The 21,652-nt window shown below is 44.6% G+C and overlaps 1 protein-coding gene across 2 annotated transcripts in view; it reads left to right on the top strand.

The window, feature by feature from the left end:
* Positions 1-21,652, top strand: part of LOC147896152 (beta-galactosidase 8-like) — an 89,966-nt gene that overhangs the window by 45,631 nt on the left and 22,683 nt on the right. For both annotated transcript variants that reach the window (XM_087382120.1, XM_087382119.1), the window contains exons 11-16: positions 5,041-5,205; positions 5,304-5,512; positions 5,617-5,720; positions 5,883-5,992; positions 6,098-6,211; positions 6,596-6,706. In XM_087382120.1, the coding sequence (XP_087238246.1) occupies positions 5,041-5,205; positions 5,304-5,512; positions 5,617-5,720; positions 5,883-5,992; positions 6,098-6,211; positions 6,596-6,706 (813 nt within the window). The remainder of the gene's footprint in view (positions 1-5,040; positions 5,206-5,303; positions 5,513-5,616; positions 5,721-5,882; positions 5,993-6,097; positions 6,212-6,595; positions 6,707-21,652) is intronic.

Genomic DNA, 21,652 nt, shown 5'->3' with positions numbered 1-21,652 from the left:
GACCAGGTTGGCTGGCCCAACCGACCTGGTTGGCTCAGCCCAAGCAGCCCTTTAAGGGCTCCAAAACCGGGGCCTTTTGCCCCACACTTCTAGGGCCTTTGGCCCTCCAATCAAGGCAGGGGCCCAGCCTATATAAGGCATGCCTACTGCCCACTGACAGCCCCAATTTGCTGCTCTACCAGGCCTGCTGGTTCTGCCCTCTGCCAGGCTCTTCCCAGCCACGTGTCCTGCACCGTACTGCCCCGTACATCCTGCTGTCCTGACCTGCCTGTACCGCGCCATCATCAGGGTCTGTTGCAGGCCCTTCACCTGCCCACTACCCTCGCCATATGGCTTGCCATGCTGATGCCATCTGCAGGTCGCAATCCTGTGAGGTGCTGCCCATGTGGCAGCCCCCTCTCTTTCTTCTCTCTTGGGCACATCCTGCCCTAGGTCTCCCTCCCCCACGCACTCCTCATTTGGGGGCTTACAGATGGGGAGGTGACCTTTCCAACACCCCCTCTCACCGACACATCTCGGCCCAATGCCAACACATCGATGACGATGATCCAATAACTCCCTGGTCGTAGTTCTCTGGAACCTTTCGGTGTCAAAATCTTTTCCTGGCTTTTCATCCAGTGGCTCTTGCTCCACCAGGTCCGATTCCGCTTCCGTACACCATCCTGGTACACAAGTCCATCTTTGGTAGCACCTCCTGGCACCACCCCGTTCAGTCACGTTCCCACCTTTGAACTCGAGCAATCCAGCCGTCACGATCTTCCAGTCGTCCCATTCATAATAAGTGAACAACCTGGAGTCTTCCAGGCTCCATGCTTTGAGGGTTTGCTTCAACACGTCCTTCCTTTGGCAAGGTCTGTAACCAATAAATATTTCCAGATAACCTGGACCATGAACTCTCATTGAGTTCTCAAGCAGGTACTCTTCTGGCTTCAGTACTCTTTGTCCATCACCTTCTAGCAATCTGCATCCGAGACTTGAAGAAGCACCAATACTTCCCCTTCTGCCTTCGAAGAAGGACAATTCCTTCCAATCTCGTATCTCCTGAGACAAATGAAGAGCAGAGTCTCTCCACAGCATGCTATAAAGGTTCAAATGCAAAATATCAAATACATACCAGACTGTTGTACTGCCTGAATGTTTGGCTTGAAAGCAAACTCCCAAGCACCTGTGTAATCCTGTATTGTCCCCTGAGACCCCAGGGCCTTCCATGGAATCCACCCTTGTGTCAGTGTCGACAGCCACACCTAGAAGGTACCAAGCGCTCCATGCTGTCCTTCACCTTCACAAAGACATCTGACTCCTCGTCGACCCACATCTCTATGTCAGACCTCCTCACTGTGATTTCTGGATCAACATATCTGACCTCGGTAACACTCGGTGATGTCACCAGGAACAACTCTTTGATTACCACATTTGCTTTGGCCTCTCTCTTTGAATCTGAGTCAGACTCCTTTTTGTTTTTTTCATCCGCCTTTTTCTTTCTGCAGTCCTTTGCAAAATGTCCTGGCGTATCACAGTAGAAGCACTTCTTCTTATGCTGCCTCTTCGAAGTCCCCTCGTCGTCAGAGTCGTCTTTCTTGGACTTGCCACCGTTAGGCTTGCCCTTTCCTTTGCCAGCGGAATCCTTCGCCAGCATCGCCTTGTCGTCTTTGTCCTCGTTGTAGAGCTTCTCTCGAGCTTCCTCCTGTAGCAGTAATGGACCCAACTCCTTAAACGTCAGAGGTTTGGTCCTCTGTCCTGCTGTCACAGCCATAACAAAGCTCTTGAAACTCCGAGGCAGTCTCCTCAGTACCATCAAGGCCAAATGGCATGAGTCTGTCTTCTGACCAACTGCTGCCAGCTGATCCCTCACCACCTCGACCTTCGTCAAATGGCTATGTACCATATCTCCTTCTTCCATATCAAGATTGTAGAGTTGATGCTGAAGAAGCACAATCCGGGAGGTGTTGTCCGTCTCGTACAGATTCTTCAGGGTGGCCCACGCCTCTACTGACGTCTCAGCCAGTTGGATATGTGGAAGAACGGAGTCCGCCGTAGTCCCTATGATTATTGCCAAGGCATGGGCATCTCCTTGTCTATTTGCAATCCCAAAGGCAATGTTGAATAGACTTCACAATTGAAAGGCAACGAGGACATGCTTTTTCTTTTTTTTTTTCAAGAAAAGTACTTCATTAAGTATGAATAAAATTCGCAAAGCAAGCTCAAGTGCGGGAGTACATCATGTCAAGCATGAGAAAAAACAGCTCAGAATGAGCAAACAAAAATCCTGGGTGGCGGCTGAAAATGCCACCTCATCCCTGAAGGAGAGTCAGAGAAGAAAGGACAATCCTTCGAGACTCTGAGAAAAGCAACCCTCCTAGCAGTAGTAGTCCTGGAGGTTCCCTGTATGTTCTCCCAAATAGCCATCAAAGTGTGTATAGTATGATGTATCTGCCCAGATACTGGCCATAGTCTAAGAAGGGTGAACCTAGGAGTCCTCCAAAGCCTCTATACATCTGGCTCTCCAAATATGCCATGCTGTGATACTAGCCAGAATCTCCCAAGATGTGTCTACAAAAGCGTGGGGAGCTCTGAATGGAGTAAACGAAACATCCCGGAGGAAGCATGACGTGATAAGAAAATTTCCCAAGACCTTGGGTGAGTATGCCCACATACATGATGACACCATAGCGAAGCCAAAGGGGTTCCATGACAGTCAAATGAGATTTATTTCCAAACTAGGAAAAGTAGCGATCTATTTAAAAAAAAAGGTTTCTCAGGTTCTGCCTAAGAAATAAAAAAGGAGAAGCATATCCATTCCTAAAATGAAAAGATTTTGAGAAAGTAAAACAAGACAATTCATGTTTGAGTAGGAACTAACACCTTATTAATCTCACCAAAGCAAGTGCATATGATATAAGTATTACCATTATTTGGCACTAAAAAGTAAAAACAGGTGGACGTTTGCTATGAGGACAGTACCCTTTTGAGTTGATTTTCATCAGCAATGTGGAAACCTACCTTTTGTTCTCATAATTGATTTAGTGAGGATGTATGGAACTATAAGAGGACATAGTGTGCTTGTGATGATTAATCAAGTGCAATCCATAACTTCTTGAACTATTAATTAGTCAAGAAATTTAAGTTTCTTGAAAGCCCAAGCACACTAAGTATGTGGTGTCTTTAGCCAGGGGCAAGGACCAAAAGGTTTGGGATGCCGTCATATATAGTGATCCAAGGGTACAAAGTTTCCTTAGATTTCCAAATCAACATCTAGATAGAACAAATTAGGTCATGTGGAGGGCATGGCCTTATAGCCTACGGCATACCTTGCAAAGTTATCTCAATATCTCCATAATGCTTGAAAAAGAGGGCAAGATTTTATAGTTTCAAGGGGAACATGGTATACCTAACTCCCCTTATTTGTTCAATGAAACTAGAATGACTTCTATAATAAATGCATCTTCTTCATTAGACTACTGAGCATTGCATGATTAGTTTGTACTTGAATTGAATCAAGTGCCAAAAGAGTTCCCAAATCTGACATTGATCCTGCAGGCTCACAATCTTAACTCTCTATCAAAAAAGAGAGCTATCTAGTCACTAAAGCATAATGTGGTCTCATGACAGATATAAGGGTTTGCAAGGATGAGGGGGACCTCTGTTACCAAACCAAAAAAGGCTCCAATCGTGGCAAGGAGTTGGCAAGAAACGTTATAAACAAAGCAGTGACCCGCTTGACCTCCTCCACTAGGCTGAATCCCAGTTAGTAAGGTGAGAGGAAGATCATCCTCAAGCCAAGTGTTGGAGGGCTACCCTAAAGCACCACCTCAAAATACCCTCCCCCAACAAACAAACTTTTGAAAGGTATGGAGACAGGTCAGAAGGAAGGGCAGCAAGCATCTAGACCTTAGCCTAAGTTCCTGGAGTGGTGGGACCCAAGGATGCATGTGAAGAGGAAAGTGAAGCTCTCAAGATCCATATTCTTTTGAAGCTTTTGTAGTTCGTCTTTGGAAAAATGCATGTTCTGCTAGCGAGTCGAATAGATGAGAATTGTATGAATGGCAGCCATTTGGCAATCAGAACATGGGAGGCCGACTTGAAACTTTTTGAAGGTGTGTCCATCACTTGCAAGCATCACCAAGAAAGAGAAAGAAGAAAGGAAAGAAGGGGAGAATGTGTGAGAGTGTGAGTATGAGTTTTGATTGTATGTGAGTGTAGTCTATGTGAGAGTGTGAATGTGATTGTGTGAGTGTGTTTGAGTGTGTGTGTGTGTGTGTAGGTGTGACTGTGTTTGTGAGTGTCTAAGTGTGAGAGTGTGACTGTAAGTCTGAGAAGTGAGTGTGAGTGTGGGGGAGTGAGTGCGTGAGTGTGTGAGTGTTGTGAGTGAGTGTGCACAAGAGGATTACAGGTAGGCTGAGATGCAGACTAGGCTGTGAATAAGGGAAGAAGAGCAGAGAACGGTAGGAGAAGTGGAAATGCAGAGAGGAGTGGTGTAGGGTAAGGGCAGAAGCAGAAACAAAAATGCAGTACTGGCAGGGCAGAAGAATGGGGAGAAGCGGAAATGCAAAAGTGGAAGTGCAGCAGGATGCAGAGAAGAATGAGAGGTCTACAGGAGGTTCAAAGGGCAGATGGGATAGTACGAGCAGGAAAAATGCGAGGGAGAGGATGTATGGAGAGGTTTGGAGGGCAGAAGGAAGTAGTACAGGCAGGGTAGAGAGGGCATACGACAAACGACGGGGAGGAGCAGCAGCTTCAAGAGCTTTGGTTTGAGCAACTTTGTTTCGTGATCTCTAGTTTAACAATAGAATTGAACAAATTACATTCTATTTTCAGGATGTCTAAAGGTATCGATCATCATTGTAGCTAGAAGATTATTGTATTTGAGTATAGGATTCTTGAACATAAGCTAGTTTTATTGCCTGCAATAGACCAAAACATGGTCTTTATTAATAAATAATAGAATAAAGCACCTTCAAGTAGGTAGCCATGCAGTTCTTTGTCGCCACTTTGCACACTATGAGCCTGAATCATTATATACCATTTTTTATGCGAAACCAGGGGCATGTCTATATGGCCAAAGGAAATCAATGTTCTGCTTTCCTTGCAAATGAAGATGAAAAGCGACATGCAAAGGTTCATTTTAATGGTCAACTCTACGTGCTTCCAGCTTGGTCAGTCAGTATATTACCTGATTGCAAGAATGTGGTATTCAACACTGCAAAGGTGAGTGCACATACTAACATCGCTCACATTCCAAAGCAGCCCAACTTTCCTTGCCTGTCGCTTTCTGTGGCTTGATCAGGAAATCTTTGGTTTCACAGGTCAAGACACAGACTTCTGTGATGAATATGGCAGCTGTAAATCCGAAGTATGTGGTTCCATCATACGATGAAGCACATTCATCATTGGCATGGAGATCTTATAAAGAACCGATAGGAGTGTGGGGAAACAATGCCTTCAATATCACAGGATTCAAAGATCAAATTAATACCACAAAAGATACAACCGACTATTTGTGGTACACAAAAAGGTGATCTCATGATCTTTACAATTTGTATATTTTATTGGAAAGCTTGTAGACACGTGCCAAATTTCTTATTCAAGGAGTACTGACTAATTGGTTATTGCTTGCAGTGTTCACTTCAACAGTACAGTTCTGAAAAGCCGTGCGAAGCCAAGCATCTCAATAAAGTCACTAGGGCATTCTATGCTTGTTTTTGTAAATGGAGAACTTTTAGGTAAAGGTATCAGACAAGTATAGTTTATTCAAAGGCATTGCCCACCTGTGCAGAGATTCCAAGTTCATCCCTCGTTGTTGTCTCTTTTGTCAAAGTATAAACGGTGCCAAAATGTGAGGTTCTCTTCCAAACATTTTAGAGTAAAACGTCTGGCTTGGGCAGGGAATGGATATGGAAGCTATCCAAGCTCAAATTTCCAGCTGTACGTCCCATTGAATCTACAAGATGGCAATAACGATATTTCTCTTTTAAGCACAACTGTTGGATTGTCGGTAAAATATTTTATCCTTGAATTACTAATATATTTGAGGTATGTAGGTGAAGTCATCTCTAGTTGAGACCCGTGATATTCTAATATCTGTCTTGTTTTGTCATAGAATTATGGTTCCTTCTTTGACATTGTGGGGGCTGGAATTGATGGACCTGTTGCATTGACAGACGTTTCAGGAAATGAAAGAATGGATCTTTCATCTCAACAATGGACCTATCAGGTTTGAAAGATGAAACAAACACGAATGGAAACACAGTGCACACCTTTAGCCATGCAGCATACATATGTTCTCAAAAGTCACAATCATGAGGAGATATATATGCAAATTTAATAAGAGAAAGAATGGGACACATTAAGCTTGAACAATAAGAAGGATTTAAAGAACTGATTGCCTTTGCAATCAGAGTATTTCTTTTATACTAAAGGTTTCTTTATGCCATAGTCTCTCCTTGTTCCACTAGATTCCATTAAAGATGGCCTGGAATCTTGTGAAAATAAATGCTTTTGATAATTATCACAAGTAATTATAAATGTGCATGCACAGGGAAGATTACTAACAGATTTTATGGAGGAAACTAATCCACAAATCTTCCATTTGTAACAGATTGGCTTGAAGGGTGAAGAGCTAGGACTTAACTCGGAAAGTGAGACCGTGAATGTCAACTGGAGTATAGAAAACCCACCACCTGCATATCAACCAATGATCTGGTACAAGGTAAGAATCTTCTTAGACATGAATCTTAAGCTTAATCAATGAAGTGTTCTTGAGAAAGCAAGAAAGAAAGAAAGTTTATTTAAGTCTTCGGAAGATCGATGGGTCTATGAGACTGCGAAAAAACCTGAATACAATGAGCTGTGGTAGTGAAGCTACTAAACGAGCGTCCACACCAATGCAGAATGCAATAAAATGCAAAATGGCAGTACTAAGTCCTAAGTACAGCATAGTCATATCACGACTATATATATATAATAAATAAATAAATAAATAAAAAATATATATATCTCTCAATCTCAGCATCATCGTCGGCATCACCATCATAACCATCATCATTATCATCGTCAGCAACAGAACATCAGGATGGATGAGGCTGTGGAAGCGGAGGCATGAGGTCAGCAATAGAACTGTCGCCCCCTCAAGGGTGCAGTCCTGGTATGTCTCCTGGTCGTAGCTCTGCATCTAACGAAGGCCACTGTGACCCCCGTCGGTCGGGCTCCAACCCTAAACAAGAAGGGGATGTCCCCAAGTGTGATCTGTGAGTCAACCCTTTGTCTGAGCTGTCGAGTCACAGGCCCCGGGTCGCGGTCATGTCGAGGTCTCGCCTCATGGGGGTCTAGGTGATCTGGCTGAAAGAACTCTGTGATAGAGCTCTGAGAGGTATTAGTCAAGGGAGAAGTCTGCTCCTGCGCAAATCTACTGACCTCAGAATCAAGTATTGATGCATAAATCTTGGACATGACATGTCCAATCATGATGGTCCTGTAGTTCTCCGGGTTCATGGGATCCCCTGCCTTGTCGATGGGTGAGATAGTGTTCATGGTCCAGGTGCGTGGAAACCCCAAGCAAACGGCTTCAGTAAATAGCTTGGCTAAGATCGGGACTAGGAGGTTAATCCCATATGCAATAAGCTAGGTCAGATCAAGTATGTGTGGGCGTGTGGATTTGTATATGTGAAAGCAAATATTCATACTATGGTCTACACCTACTGTTGGGTGCCGATGATGCCGATGGGGATGTCATAGTAGCTAGTCCCTACTATGGTGATGGAGTTTATGGTTTTCGATCTTGTGAGTGACTATCATTGGACTATGTGTTTGTGTTTTTAGAAGATGAGCTTGGGCATGTTCTTGGATTCATCTAGATGTATATATATATGGTGTGGTCCTTGTTAAGAGAGACAAACTAATCAAAGCAATACAAACCTTCATGTTAGAGTTAACTTTTGAGGATCAACACTGATCAGGGTGGAGAGATGAGATATGAACGATTTGGAGCTAAAGGCCAAAACTTCCAAAACAATTCCTCTAGCATCGCAATCCAACAATATCCCATGACAATCATGATGTACAAAAGAAAGTGACATCTCCGCTTGATTTCCACCATGAATGAGTTCGACTGAGCATGAATATCCAAGCAAAATGTCAACCCAATCTGTCAACTTTGCAGCTCACACATTCACTTTTTGAAATCCACTCGGGAATGAGACTTTCCAGCTTTTACTTAAATGAATATGGTCACAAAAGTGATCGTGCTTGCTTCACATGGAATTATGGCAGTCTAAACTGTCTTTTGGATAGAAGTAATTGCTACCTTTTCTGGCATCACACCAAGGCATGAATTTTCCAAACATAATTTCTTTGCTTTGGTTAATTGGAATTTGGATTCCAAAATTCCATTTCACAAACATATAAGAGGGGATCAAACATAAGTGTATGAATTACTGCAGGTTGCATGTTGAGATTCTGTGAATATATTTGAGCTGTGGCTTCATGTACAACTATGGCATGCAGATACCTACATCAGTTCTACCTAGGCAGAGATGATTCTGTTCATAGGAACAATAAAGGAGAGCGAGTTGTCTGACTTAGGGATGGACAACATGACTTTGGATGAAGAGAAATCACACCTGATACCAAATGGCAATGATTGTAGAAAGAAAGAAAGAAAGAAAGTCTATTAACGTCCACGGAAGACCAAGAAGTCTATGGGACAACATGAAAACCAATTAGTACATCAGCTTAGGGAGGGTAGCTCCCAGGGAGTGTGTAAAGCAGCTCCATTTATTTAGAGTACCTACATTATGACTTGGAAAGAAACATAATCGGCCATACATCAGTTTAAGACTGAGAGTCTTTTGGCTTGGATTTAAACTCTTTAATGAGTGCTACGCCCTCACGGTACACTGCCCATTTTCCATCATTCCTTGCAGCCTTGACCTTAGCTAATTCCGCTGCCTTATTTTTCAATTTATCTCGTGTAAGTTCTTCAGCTATCCATATCTTAGTTCCTTTCAACTTGTAGGATTGTCGGATAAGCTTGACTCATAGATCTCGTGAGTTAAGCGTAATGATAGCATGACCTTTAGATTGTAAGATACGAGTTGCTCTGGGTTCATCGTCATTATAGGAGCATCATCCTTATCAACTGTCCAATCAATATTAGGCATGGTTGCTTTGATATGTGCTAAGGTGTCGCTGAAAGAGTCCTCCTCTTTGCACCATCCTTCGGGGAGTCCCCCTATTCTAATCTTCAAAGCGTTATCACGCCTAGCTGCATGTTCTTTAATCTCTTCCTGAATGTCAACCTTGTCAACCTTTGCATCGAATTCCACAATCACTTCCTTCTTTGCGGTCTGTAATTCTGTGTGAACTAGGTCTTCGACTGTGGAGACTAGCTAGGGGGTTGGGGGGGAAGCCTTGTAAGATTTAACAACCTCATTATGACTGCCTGCTTGCCAGGTCCGTCTAGAACCTGAATTCTAGCTACTGCATCTGCCAATTGCATCTTTAACTCTCTTACTTGCTCTTGTAGATAAAAAATCTGTTCATGGTGCCCAATGATGGGTCGGTCCAGACCTCCTCGTAGGTATGTATGTGCATATGGAGAGGGTGTCATAGCTGCAACGGTGGCGTATCAGGACCTGTTGCCTGAAATGATTGGGGTTGAGGGGGGAGACTTTGAGGAGAGGAGAGGCCATTCCTTGCTTGTCATGTGCAAGGATTGGTATCCGACGTGTACTAGGTACACAAGACTAGCTCAGGTAGCCTAGGGAGGCTTAGAGCTAGGCAGGCTTGATTCTCGGGTTGAGTGGCAAGGGTACAAACCAGTTAGAGGTCTTCGCTATTTTTGGTGCTTGGGGCTTGAGTCTATATAAGGGGCCCAGAGGTTCAGTTCTCAATGAGCCGATGGGAGCAAGTTTCGTTCCCAAGTGCTAGGTCTGATCCTGGATTGAGTCGCGGGCGTGCGCCTACATCATAGCGTAGCCCAAGGCCCAGCAGCAGATCCCAGGCTTCACAGCGCCACCTGGTGGTATGGGACACTAGGTTGGTTAGGATCTGGTTGGGAGTTCGTGCCAGTAGCTCAGCTCGTGGCTCGGAGGGGACATCTCATGATTCGGGATCACATCTCGTAGATGTCATGGTTGGGTGGTGAGCAGCCTGCTCAGTTTCCTCATGTTGGTGTGTTCTTGTGTTTAATTGCAGATCAGAGGTTTCACGAGTGCTGGGGATGTGTCAGTTGGGGATGTGTCAGTTGGTATCAGAGCCAACTCCTGAGGTAGGAACTCTTGTTTCAAGAATTTTGGATGATTTTTCCCTCCAGGTATGCCCTAATTTCGAAATTCGTGCTCACCCTACAAGTGCTTGTTTGGTTCATTGGTTTTGCGAAGTGGTATTAGATTGGGATAGAAGGAAGGAGAGAGAGAGAGAGTGCAAGGTGATATCGTTGCAAGAAATGACAGGTTGAGAGAGAGGGAGAGAGGTGTAGTTAGGAGGAAGTAGTGGGGTCCAAGTAGAGGCGTCAGAAGGGAGTCAGGAGAGAGCGTTGAGTTGGGGCGAACCAAAGGGGATCCCGCATGTTGGCTAGCTGCTCAGGGGTTGTGATGGCAGGTAGAAGGGGAGAGTAGGAAGGTAAGCAACAGGATAGGGCTAGATCGCAATCTAGGCCAGTTGCTTTTCGGGGGGGCCTGGGGGCTTAAAAAGCACTACCCCTCTATTTTTGGAGGGTGAGCTTTTGGAAAAGCAAGGCTTTACTAAAATCCTGCTCTCCTGCTATTAGTATGGCCAAATTGCCTTCTCCCATAGCCTGTAGATTGCGCATAATTCCAGCCCCTCTACACCCTCATGCCTGGGAGCCAGAACACTTGTACGGCCTGCTACAGTCCTTTGTACGAGGTTCAAGAATATGAGCTGAATCGTCAGCTCAGCTCAACGAGCTTACCTTCTTCATCGACCATGTTCCCTTCTTCCATCGCCGCCTCCTTGGCCAGCTTCCACTTCGTTTCTACCTCCTAGCTTCGAGGCCACCTGCTTGTTTCTCTTCTCGAGCCTATCTTCTTTTCAGATCAGATTTCAGTCATGGCTTGGGGAGACCAGGATTTGAACTACCATGTGGAGGATGACCAGGGTCTCTACGATGATCTGATTACGAAAAAAGCCTTTAGTGAATTCACCACTGCTCTTGATGGAAAGTTTGAGCAAGTTAACACGAATCAAAACGAGGTTGACACAGCAACTCCAAGGGATTCAAACTACACTCACACTTTTGACTAGCACTGTTTAGACGCTCATGCATGTGGATGCCAGGTCCGAACATCACTCCAGATCCTTTTCTCGGAGACCAGAAATCTCGTACCAAGGAGGTTGTTGACACTTGGTTGCACAAGTGGCAAGTACACTTCCAGTTTCACCCTTATCCAGATGACAAGAAAATACAGCTTGCAGCCGGGTTTATGTCAAGAAAGGCTTTATTGTGGTGGAAGGAACTCCAACCCAAGCCTGCAACATGGATCGAATTCGAAGGGGTCTTCAGGAAAGAGTTTCCGAAGAAGGAGGAAGATTACGATATCATAGGCAAGCTCAAAGCCCTCAATATGTCCAAGCTGAATTTGACTTTTGAGGTTTATCTTCAGAGGTTTCGGGATTTGCAGACCAAGCTACAAAGATGGATCCAGTGACCTTGTTAGGTTTCTTTGTGGATGGTTTGCCTGATTTCTACAAGTTACAGATCAAGAACAATAAGTGTACCACGTTGCAAGAGGCCATGAATTAGGCGCGCATTTATGATGATACCATGGCCAGTGCAAAGGGAACCACAATTGCCGACACGGGTGGGAAGAACAAGAGGAAGTTCTTCCAGTCTACCATTGGTACCAGGGAGTTGAAGTCTATAGACAACGCCTCCAAGAAACATTTGACTCAGGCAAAGAATGGTCGTGCCTGTTTCCTTCGTACCTTGAAGCTAAAGAAAGAGGGATGTTGCTTCATCTGTGAGGAGGGGGGCCACACTAAGAATGAATGTCCTAAGCGCAAGAACGAGAAGCAAGCGCCGGGACCAAAACTCCAGGCGGGTCCGGGTACCAAAGCTAAGGGAGCTAATCAAGTTTCAATGATAGGTATTTTTGTAAATGTCATTACCTGCCCACTTTCTTGTAATTGCACTTTTAATACTTAGTTATTTGGTTCCCATGATCTTTTTCGAGTTTATGGAGAAGTTAGGGACCAAAGAGTTCACATTCTCTTTGACCCGGACAGCTCTCACAACTTTAATTACAAACTTGTGCAGAAGATGGGGCTGTCCACAATACCTAGCGATCACACCTATGAGGTGCAGCTTCAAGCTAGGAAGCAGTTTTGGGATCGCAAGATTGAAGCCCTTTCTATCCGGATTCAAGAATACACAGCGGCTCTTACGTGCTATGTCATGCACTTGGAGCATGTAGACTTGTTAATCGGAATAGAGTGGTTTAAAATCCATGATATTCGGATTGGATGGAAGGAACATACTCTTTCTTTTTTGGATAAGGACACCCAATTTTGTATTCTGTGTGATAATATTCCCTCTTCTCAGGGACCTATTGTATCCGCGATGCAGCTTCGAAATATATTAAACACTTCTCATTATGATGTCTATCAGTGTGTTTTGATTCCGCTTTCTTCATTTGTTGTCTCTGTTAATAACAAGAATGATTTAAGTGTGTTTGAACACTGTGAATTGAGAACGTTGTTAGATGATTTCATGGATGTATTCCCTGCTCAACTGCCGGAAGGTTTACCTTCAGAACGGGTAGTAGATCATCACATAGACTTAGTACTTGGGGCTCAAGCTATTAGTGTTCCACTTTATAGGATGAGCCAGCTTGAGGAGGATGAGTTAGCTTCACAGCTTCAGGATTATTTGAATATGGGCTATATTCGCCCAAGTAAATCACCTTGGGGAGCACCTATCCTCTTAAGAAAGAAGAAAGATTCTACATGGAGAATGTGTATAGATTATAAACGTTTGAATAAAGTGACAATTAAGAATCGATACCCTCTACCTCGTTCCGATGATCTAATAGACTGTTTGGCTGAAGCGAAGTATTTCACTAAGATTGATTTGTGAACGGGTTATCACCAAATCCGTATCTATGCTAAACACATATATAGAATCGTATTCCGAACTAGGTATGGCTACTACGAGTTTCTTGTATTACCTTTTGGTTTGACCAATGCTCCTGCCACCTTCCAGCAAATGATGAACGATTTGTTCCGAGATTTTCTGGGCAAATTCATTGTAGTGTTCTTAGATGACATCTTGGTATATAGCCGAACACTAGAGGATCACATAGGACACCTCTGGATTGTCTTAGTTATTCTAAGACAGCATAAGCTCTATGCCAAGATGAGTGAATGTGACTTCTTTATGAAGGAGATCATTTATTTAGGACACAAGATTTCTTCTGAAGGTATTAGCATTGATCTGGATCGTATCCAGAAGGTTTTAGAATGGCCTATCCCTCAGACTGTGAAACAACTTTGTTCTTTCCTAGATTTTACGGTATTTCTACGGAAGTCTGTGCGTGATTATTCACACATCACGGCACCCCTGACAAACATATTGAAAGGTCGTGGACGCAGGTCTACCCAACCGATCTCTTGGAATGACGCATTGAACAACGCTTTTGAAACATTGAAGTTAACTATCAAGGAAGCACCCGTTCTTGCATTACCCGATCCTACCCGGCCTTATGTTTTAGAGGCCGATGCGAGTGATTTTGCGATTGAGACAGCTTTATTCCGAGGGCAGACCTGTAGCTTTTGAGAATAAGAAGCTAGATACAACCAATATCGCTGGCCCACACTAGAAAAAGAACTCTCTGCAGTCGTGTATGCACTGAAGGTTTGGAGACACTACTTGTATGGTTCGAAGTTTCTTGTATTGATCGACCATCAGTCAATCAAGTATGTGTGTGATGGGTCTGAATTGAGGGGACGGAAAGCTAGATGGGCAGAATTAATGCAAGATTTTGATTTTGAAATACGTTATCGCAAGGGTTCGTTGAATAGTGTGGCGGATGCCTTAAGTTGAGTCGAGTTTGTAAATGCTATGTCATTTACGGAAATATCCTCAGACCTATTTCAATCCTTGAGAGGGCTTTGCGAACTGATAGTCATTTCAGTTCTTATTGGCAGAAAGTCTAGGATGGGAGCTCCATGGTTGACCAAGACTCAGGGATTGTGCCCCTTACAGTAGAGGCGGCGGGAGGTCAATGGATGATTAGGAACGGCTTGCTGTTCCGGAATGGAAAGATTTGTGTGCCAGATGTTCTGGAACTTTGATCCAAGATTCTCTAGGAGTGTCATGATGCTCCTAGTGGTGGACATTTAGGTATACATCGGACTCTGTCTCTTGTGAAGCTTACCTTTTATTGGCCTAAGATGCATGCATTTATTGAAAACTGTGGTAGGTTGCCGGGTTTGTCAGGTTACTAAGGCAGAACGCCTTAGAAGCTGTAAGAAATCCTAGATTTACTATATTTAGAAATGTGCTAAGGAACAGAAAGGAGACTGAAATAGCAGAGAACAAGGAATAATTGTATTGCTTGAATGTCTGTAGGGTAGATGTTGTTGTCATCCATACAATTGGGCCTCTCTTATATAGAGAGTGAAGAGTCACACATGAAAAGGTGTGTACTCCAAAGGGTATGTGCACGAAGAGGTGTGTACCCCTTGTGAAGGGTGTGACCCTTGATGAGAAGGTACATTACAATAGAAATGTCTCTTCAATAGGATGTCTCTTGTGAAGGGTTGTGCCTCATAGGAAGTGTCCCGTCGAAAGGGCAAGGGTTGTGCCTCATAGGAAGTGTCCCGTCGAAAGGGCATACCCTTCCACAAGTGTCCATTCATCAAACCATCCATAAGTCTAGAAATAGAGAAAGAAATACGTCACAAATCGTGACATCCCCTCCCACTCAAAAGAAGACCCTGGTGGAGATAATGAACTGATGTAGAAAATATCATGGTAAATTCTGAAAATACTGCTGTAAAATGTCAGGGTACTGCTATAAGTCTTCATCAGATTGCCAAGTAGCATCGGAGTCATCTAGATCTCGCCAAAGAACAAGGAATTCCGTGATAAGTCGATGTCGAGTCTCTCGCTGTCGATGGTCCAGAATACGCTCAGGAATAAGGAGAACATAATCGTCTTCGATTTCTGGGACATAATCACTTGCAGGAGGAACTGCTTCATCGCCTGGAATGTACATCTTTAGCCAAGAAATATGAAATGTTAAATGGATTTTACCCCATGATGGTGGTAATTCCAATTTATAACTTAAAGGTGAATTTTTCTTAACGATCTGGAAAGGTCCATAGTATCTTGGTCGCAACTTAGGAAACACAGACTTAACCATATGTCCGGAGCCTGTGCACTGCTTTTGCAAGCAACAAAATGTGCCATTTTGGACAATCGATCAACAATTACCATAATCTGAGTGTTACCTCTGGAGGATCGTGGTAGTGTTATAATGAAATCCATGGAAATACTTTCCCACCTTTCAGTTGGAACTGGAAGAGGTTGAAGAAGTCCTGTTGGAAGTCGTCGGCTTGCTTTCATTTGTTGACAAGATAAGCAAGATGTAACCATTTTAATGACATCGCTTTTCATCTGAGGCCAGTAGTATGTTGCACTGAGTAACCGATAAGTCTTGTTGATGCCTGGATGGGCAGCATAAGGAACTACATGATGCTCTTTTAACAAAAGACGTCGAACATCCTCTGTTCGGAAGTCGAAGGTTGATCTTTTGAAAGAACCTGTACTGCTGTGTCGAAGTCTTTATCATTTAAATACTTTCCTTTGAATGAATTCAGAACATCCACAGATAATGTAGAGATTACCATAGCTGATGCTAGAGGTAACCTGCTGAGAGCATCTGCAACTACATTACGTAGTCCCAGAATGTACTCAATGGTCATGTGAAAGTTGGCCAAAAACTCAACCCAGCATGCTTGTCGAGCGTTCATGACTGACTGAGTAAAGATATACTTTAAAGAGTGATGGTTTGTTTTGACCACAGAGTCGGCTCCCATGAGATAATGTTTCCAAGAGCGATAAGCATGTACAACGGCAAGAAACTCCTTATCATAAACCGGGTATCGGGTTTCGATATCAGAATGTTTATGGCTATCAAAAGCAATAACTCTGCCTTCTTGCATCAAGACTGCTCCTGTAGCGATGTCGGAAGCGTCGGTCATGACCTCAAATGGAAAGTCTGGGTCAGCAATAGCCATAACTGGTGTGGTAGTGAGTGCTTGCTTGAGTTGTTGGAAACTATACTCTGTTTCGGGAAACCACTGAAAAAATGCTGTGCTTTTCAATAATTCGGACATAGGTGCTACGATTTCAGAAAACTGATAGACCTTTGTATGGTAGAAGTTTGCCAATCCGAGAAAAGAGTGGACATCATGAACATTCTTAGGAGTAGGCCAGTTTCGGATTACCTCGACCTTCTTGGGATCCACAGAGATGCCTTGAGCTGAAATAACATGTCCCAAATATTCGAGTTGGGTTTTGAAGAACTCACTCTTCTCAATGTTGATGTAGAGAGAATTTGCGCGGAGAACTTCAAAAACTTGGTGAAGATGTTGTTTGTGCTCATGTAGGGATCTGCTGAAAACGAGGATGTCATCGAGGTAAACGATGACGAACTTATCGAGGAAAGGCCTGAAGATGTCGTTCATTAGTATCATGAATGTGGCCGGGGCATTGTTTAACCCAAAGGGCATGACCAAACATTCATAGTGTCCATACTTTGTTTGAAAAGCTGTCTTGTACTCATCGCCTTCTCGTATGCGAATTTGATGATAACCTGAACGAAGATCAATCTTTGAGAATTGTGTTGTGTGTAGAAGTTGATCGAAGAGGTCATCGATGCGAGGCAATGGATACTCGTTTTTGATAGTGAGCTTGTTGAGGGCTCGGTAATCGATGCAGAGGTGCATTGACTTATTCTTTTTTTCCACAAGTAGTACAGGAGATTCGAAAGGGCTGCGACTGGGCCGAATGTGACCTTTGTCGAGTAGTTCGGTGACCTGTCTTTGGATTCTTCATTTTGAGTGTAAGAAACCCGATAAGGAGGTTTCGACAGTGGATTACTGCTGGGAATAAGTTCGATTGAGTGATCCACTGGTCGTCGAGGTGGTAACTGCTTTGGCAATTCCTGTGGAAAAAGGTCCAGGTAGGGCTGGAAAAAAGGTTGGTTGAGGTATTCAGGAGGATCCTTTGTTGGTGTCTCCTCGATTGCCGTAACCAACAAAAGTGAAGTCTTTACTTGGCGTTTACGAACCCACTTCTTTACTTGTAGGGCAGAGGCAACTGGGGTTGAAGGAGAGTCCTTAGAACCAGTTAGCTCAATAAGTTTTCCCTGGTGGACAAACTGGATAGTATGGCTGCGAAAACTGATTGATGGATCATAGTCATAGAGCCACTATTGTCCAAGTATGACATCGTACCGAGAAAGAGGCATGATGTCGAAGTTCAATTTGTCCGTATAATGTTGGATGCGAAAAGACAAGTTTTTGATCCTGGTGTTGCACAAGAAAGTAGTTCCCTTTGCGAGTTCAATCTGATAATCCATGAGACTAGGACTGGTGGTCAACCGAAGTTTGTCAACCATAGAACTAGCTAGGAAGTTATGAGAGCAGCCACTGTCAATGAGGATAGTGACCGTTGTTCCACAAATCGATCCTTGAACACAAAGTACTTGAGTGGCCAGGGAAGGTTCGAGGTTGCTGGCAAGGCTCAGATGGATGGTATTCGCCATTCGAACAGCTTTGCCTTTCTTGTCTTGTGCTGGGGTAGCATCTTCTCTTTGGGAAGTGCTAGGTTCCATATGGCCATAGTAGAGTTCTGTGTGTGATTAGCACTCTGCTTCCCTATGTTTTGGAAATCTGTAATGCGCTTTGCGTAAGCAATAGCGCCAGCTGTGGTGATGATGTTTGCTTTAAGGACATCAATGCATAACGAGGGATTTAGGCCTGAGATGAAAGCATGAAGGCGATCATCCTCAGTTAAACCATCAATCTCTAGCACCAATGTGGTGAACTGAGAGATGTAGGAAGATAGGGAGCCCGTTTGCTCCAACTGCCGGAGTTTTGAACGTGCTTGGAAGTCCGCATTGGCAGGTATGAACTGCTTATGGAGCACGTGTTCAAAACGTTCCCATGTTAACACACTTTTGCCGTCCTTTAAGCGTCTTTGCCACCATAGAAAAGCTGTGTCCTTGAGGAGGGAGGCTGCCAAGGCGATCTTTTTGCCTTAAGTGAGGTCAACAGTATCAAAATACGTGCTCATTTTTGCGAGCCATTGGTCAACTGTTCGGCGATTGCGTTGACCAGTGTAGGCTTCTGGAAGTTTGATGTCAAGTCTTTTAGTTTTGGAAGCTTGAAGTAAACGGTAGAGGGCACATAGTTCAGTGTCTTCTACCTCTGGTGGGAATGAATCCGCATAGTTGTCTGGTTGCATCACGTCATCCTCTGTATGTGTGGTATTGCGAGAATCTTGAAGTTGTTGAACTTTCTGGACCAAGTCGGAGATGCTGTCCTGAAGCTGGGAAATTTGAAGTTGCAATAGTGATTCGCCTTGTACGTTGACTTCAGGGGTCTTTTTTGGACTTGAGTCTTTGATCTCTGGAGAGGCTTCACGCGAGCGTTGCGACATATCGGAGATCCCTGTGAGAAAAGCGCGAACTTGCGCTCTAGTTTGTACCATTCCTGGAAGAGGATTCGGACTGCTCCCTGAGGTTGCTCATGTTGGAAGGGGGCAGGCGAGGCAGGATGGAACCACCAGTGGAAGTCTGTTAATGGAGGTCCTGTCTGAGGTAACACGGGAGATGCCGAAAGTGGTGTTACTGCTCGTGAGAGGACAGGAGTGGGTTGCAGAGTCCACGGATCTGAGAAGGGATAAGGAGCTGTTGTCGGAAGTGGAGGATATCCAGGAGAAGGAGTGCCTTCGGAGTGTAAATATTGTCTTGGAGAAGGTACAACCTGTAGAGGAGGATATCTGGGAGTTGAAGGAGGTGGAGAGTACCCTGGAGATGCCGAAGGTGAGGGGTAAAATTCTCTCCAAAGATGGACAGCAAACTCTTGAGGAATATCGGGTTCTGGGTATCTTTGTGTCTCGTGGAACACAACCTGTACTGTACTGAGGAAATAATGTAACTGAGGTGCCTCACGCAGAAGGTAGAGGATGTGGTCCAAATCACTAGGAGGGCACGTGACACAGAAGACCCAAGATGCAAAAGCTCCGAAATGGGCTGGTTGTGCAATCTGAACACGATATTGTGTGGTAGATGATGCCTGAGGTGTCCTTGAAATGCCGGGTGAATTACCAAGGGTTTCCATGCTTTAAGGGAGCGTCTTTCATTTGCTGTAATTTGATAATGACAAGAGAATCCTTAAAAGCAGAATGGAAAGACTCCACCTGGCAAAGGAGAGCAGGCTATCAATGGCGCAACAGGCTGCAGGTACCCGATTCTGGATCGCAATAGGGGCTGGCACACCAGGCTGCTGCTGTCATGGCGAAAATCTTTTGTAGGTTGTTTTTCGACCGAAAGGCTGGCTGATGCTGTGCTCCCGTAGCAGGCTGGAAAGGAGTAGGGCTGCAATACCGGCGGGGCTGCAAAGGGCAAAGAACCTAGCAGCGAAAAAAAGGTGAGGGCTGGCAGCAGAAATGGAACGGCTGGCAGCGTGAATGGCGCGTGAATGCGGCAGCAGGCTGCGTGGGCTGGCAGCGAGATGGCGAGGCCAAGATGTGCAGCAAAACTACGCGGGCTGGCAGCGAGAGGGCGAGGCCAGGCAGGGCAGCGAAAAAGCTAGGGGCTGCGCAGGTAGGCTGAGCGATGGCGAGGCTAGGGGCTGCGCAGGGAGGCTGCGATATGGCGAGGCTAGGGGCTGCGAACCTGCGTGGAGATCCGCACGGTGCAGATCCGTACGGAACGAGGCTGATCCGTACGGTGCAGATCTGTACGGAAAGGGGCTGAGGCGGGCTGCTGCGTGTGGAGATCCGTACGGTGCATATCCGTACGGAACGTCAAAGAGGTTCGCCTCTTTTCGTTGGGGCTGCCTAAGGTTGGGTAGTTGCCTAAAAATTAATTTGGGGGTTGAGTTAACCCTAGGGTAGCTAGGGTAAACCTAAGGGTAGGGGCTGGGTTTATTTTTTTTTCCTTTTTACCCCTCTCGGTACCCTTTTATAGGTGCTTGGTGCCTAAAAGGTGTGCCTATTCGAAGGGGTGTGACCCTTGGAATAGGTGCACCTTTTCATGAAGGGGTGTGTCCCTGTTTTTAAAAGGGATGTCCTTACATGAATAGGTGTGTCCTTTTGTCCACGATGGGGTGTGTCCCTTGAGTGAGGAGTCGAGACTCGTCATCAAAAGGTGTGTCCGATGGTGGAAAAGGTGCGTCCCTTGGTTTTGGGACAGCCCAAGCACCTGAAAAGACATGATTTTTGTCGTGTCCATTCACATCAACTTGTGATGTGTGGGAGATGGAGAGGCCATAGATGACTTTAGGCAGGGTTGGCGCTTAAAAATTTTTACGCTCATCCTCTCCATCTCTTCCATGCACGATGTGCACGGGTATCCTTCTAGCGGAAAAGATGTATCAGATCGGCGCTAGAAGGTGGGGGGCATTTCCTATAGGAAGGAGCGAATTTTGCTCTGATACCACTGTAAGAAATCCTAGATTTACTATATTTAGAAATGTGCTAAGGAACAGAAAGGAGACTGAAATAGCAGAGAACAAGGAATAATTGTATTGCTTGAATGTCTGTAGGGTAGATGTTGTTGTCATCCATACAATTGGGCCTCTCTTATATAGAGAGTGAAGAGTCACACATGAAAAGGTGTGTACTCCAAAGGGTATGTGCACGAAGAGGTGTGTACCCCTTGTGAAGGGTGTGACCCTTGATGAGAGGGTACATTACAATAGAAATGTCTCTTCAATAGGATGTCTCTTGTGAAGGGTTGTGCCTCATAGGAAGTGTCCCGTCGAAATGGCATACCCTTCCACAAGTGTCCATTCATCAAACCATCCATAAGTCTAGAAATAGAGAAGGGAATACGTCACAGATCGTGACAGAAGCGCCAGTTTATTACAGCGATTGCAAATTCCAGGTAATAAATGGGAAAGTATTTCCATGGATTTTATTACTGGTTTGCCTCAAACGTGCAAGGGTCATGACTCCATTTAGGTCATAGTCGACTGTTTGACAAAAATGGCTCGATTCTTACCTACTAGAACAACTATTACAGCTGTTCAGCTGGCTCACGAGTTTGTGGACCACTTGTTTAAGCTGTATGGTTTGCCCTTTGACATAGTCAATGACAAGGACTCAAAGTTTACAAGTACCTTTTGAACACTTGTTTTTGAGAAGTTAGAAACTACTCCAAGTATGAGTTCCTCAGATCATGTACAATCCGATGGCAGTACAGAGAAGGTTAACCAATTGGTTGAAGATATGCTTCGGGCATATGTTTCTAAGAGACAGTCTTCATGGGAAGATTATCTACCTATGATAGAATTTGCTTACAACAGTGCACAGCATTCGAGTACTGGTTACAGTCCCCCAGAGGTTCAGTTCTCAGTGAGCCGATGGGAGCAAGTTTCGTTCCCAAGTGCTAGTTTTGAT

The sequence above is a fragment of the Dipteris shenzhenensis genome, chromosome 12, assembly GCF_047967505.1.
Source record: "Dipteris shenzhenensis isolate YYH24624 ecotype China chromosome 12, Dip_SZ_1.0, whole genome shotgun sequence".
Taxonomy (NCBI): domain Eukaryota; kingdom Viridiplantae; phylum Streptophyta; class Polypodiopsida; order Gleicheniales; family Dipteridaceae; genus Dipteris; species Dipteris shenzhenensis.
This window is presented reverse-complemented; position numbering and strand designations above follow the sequence as displayed.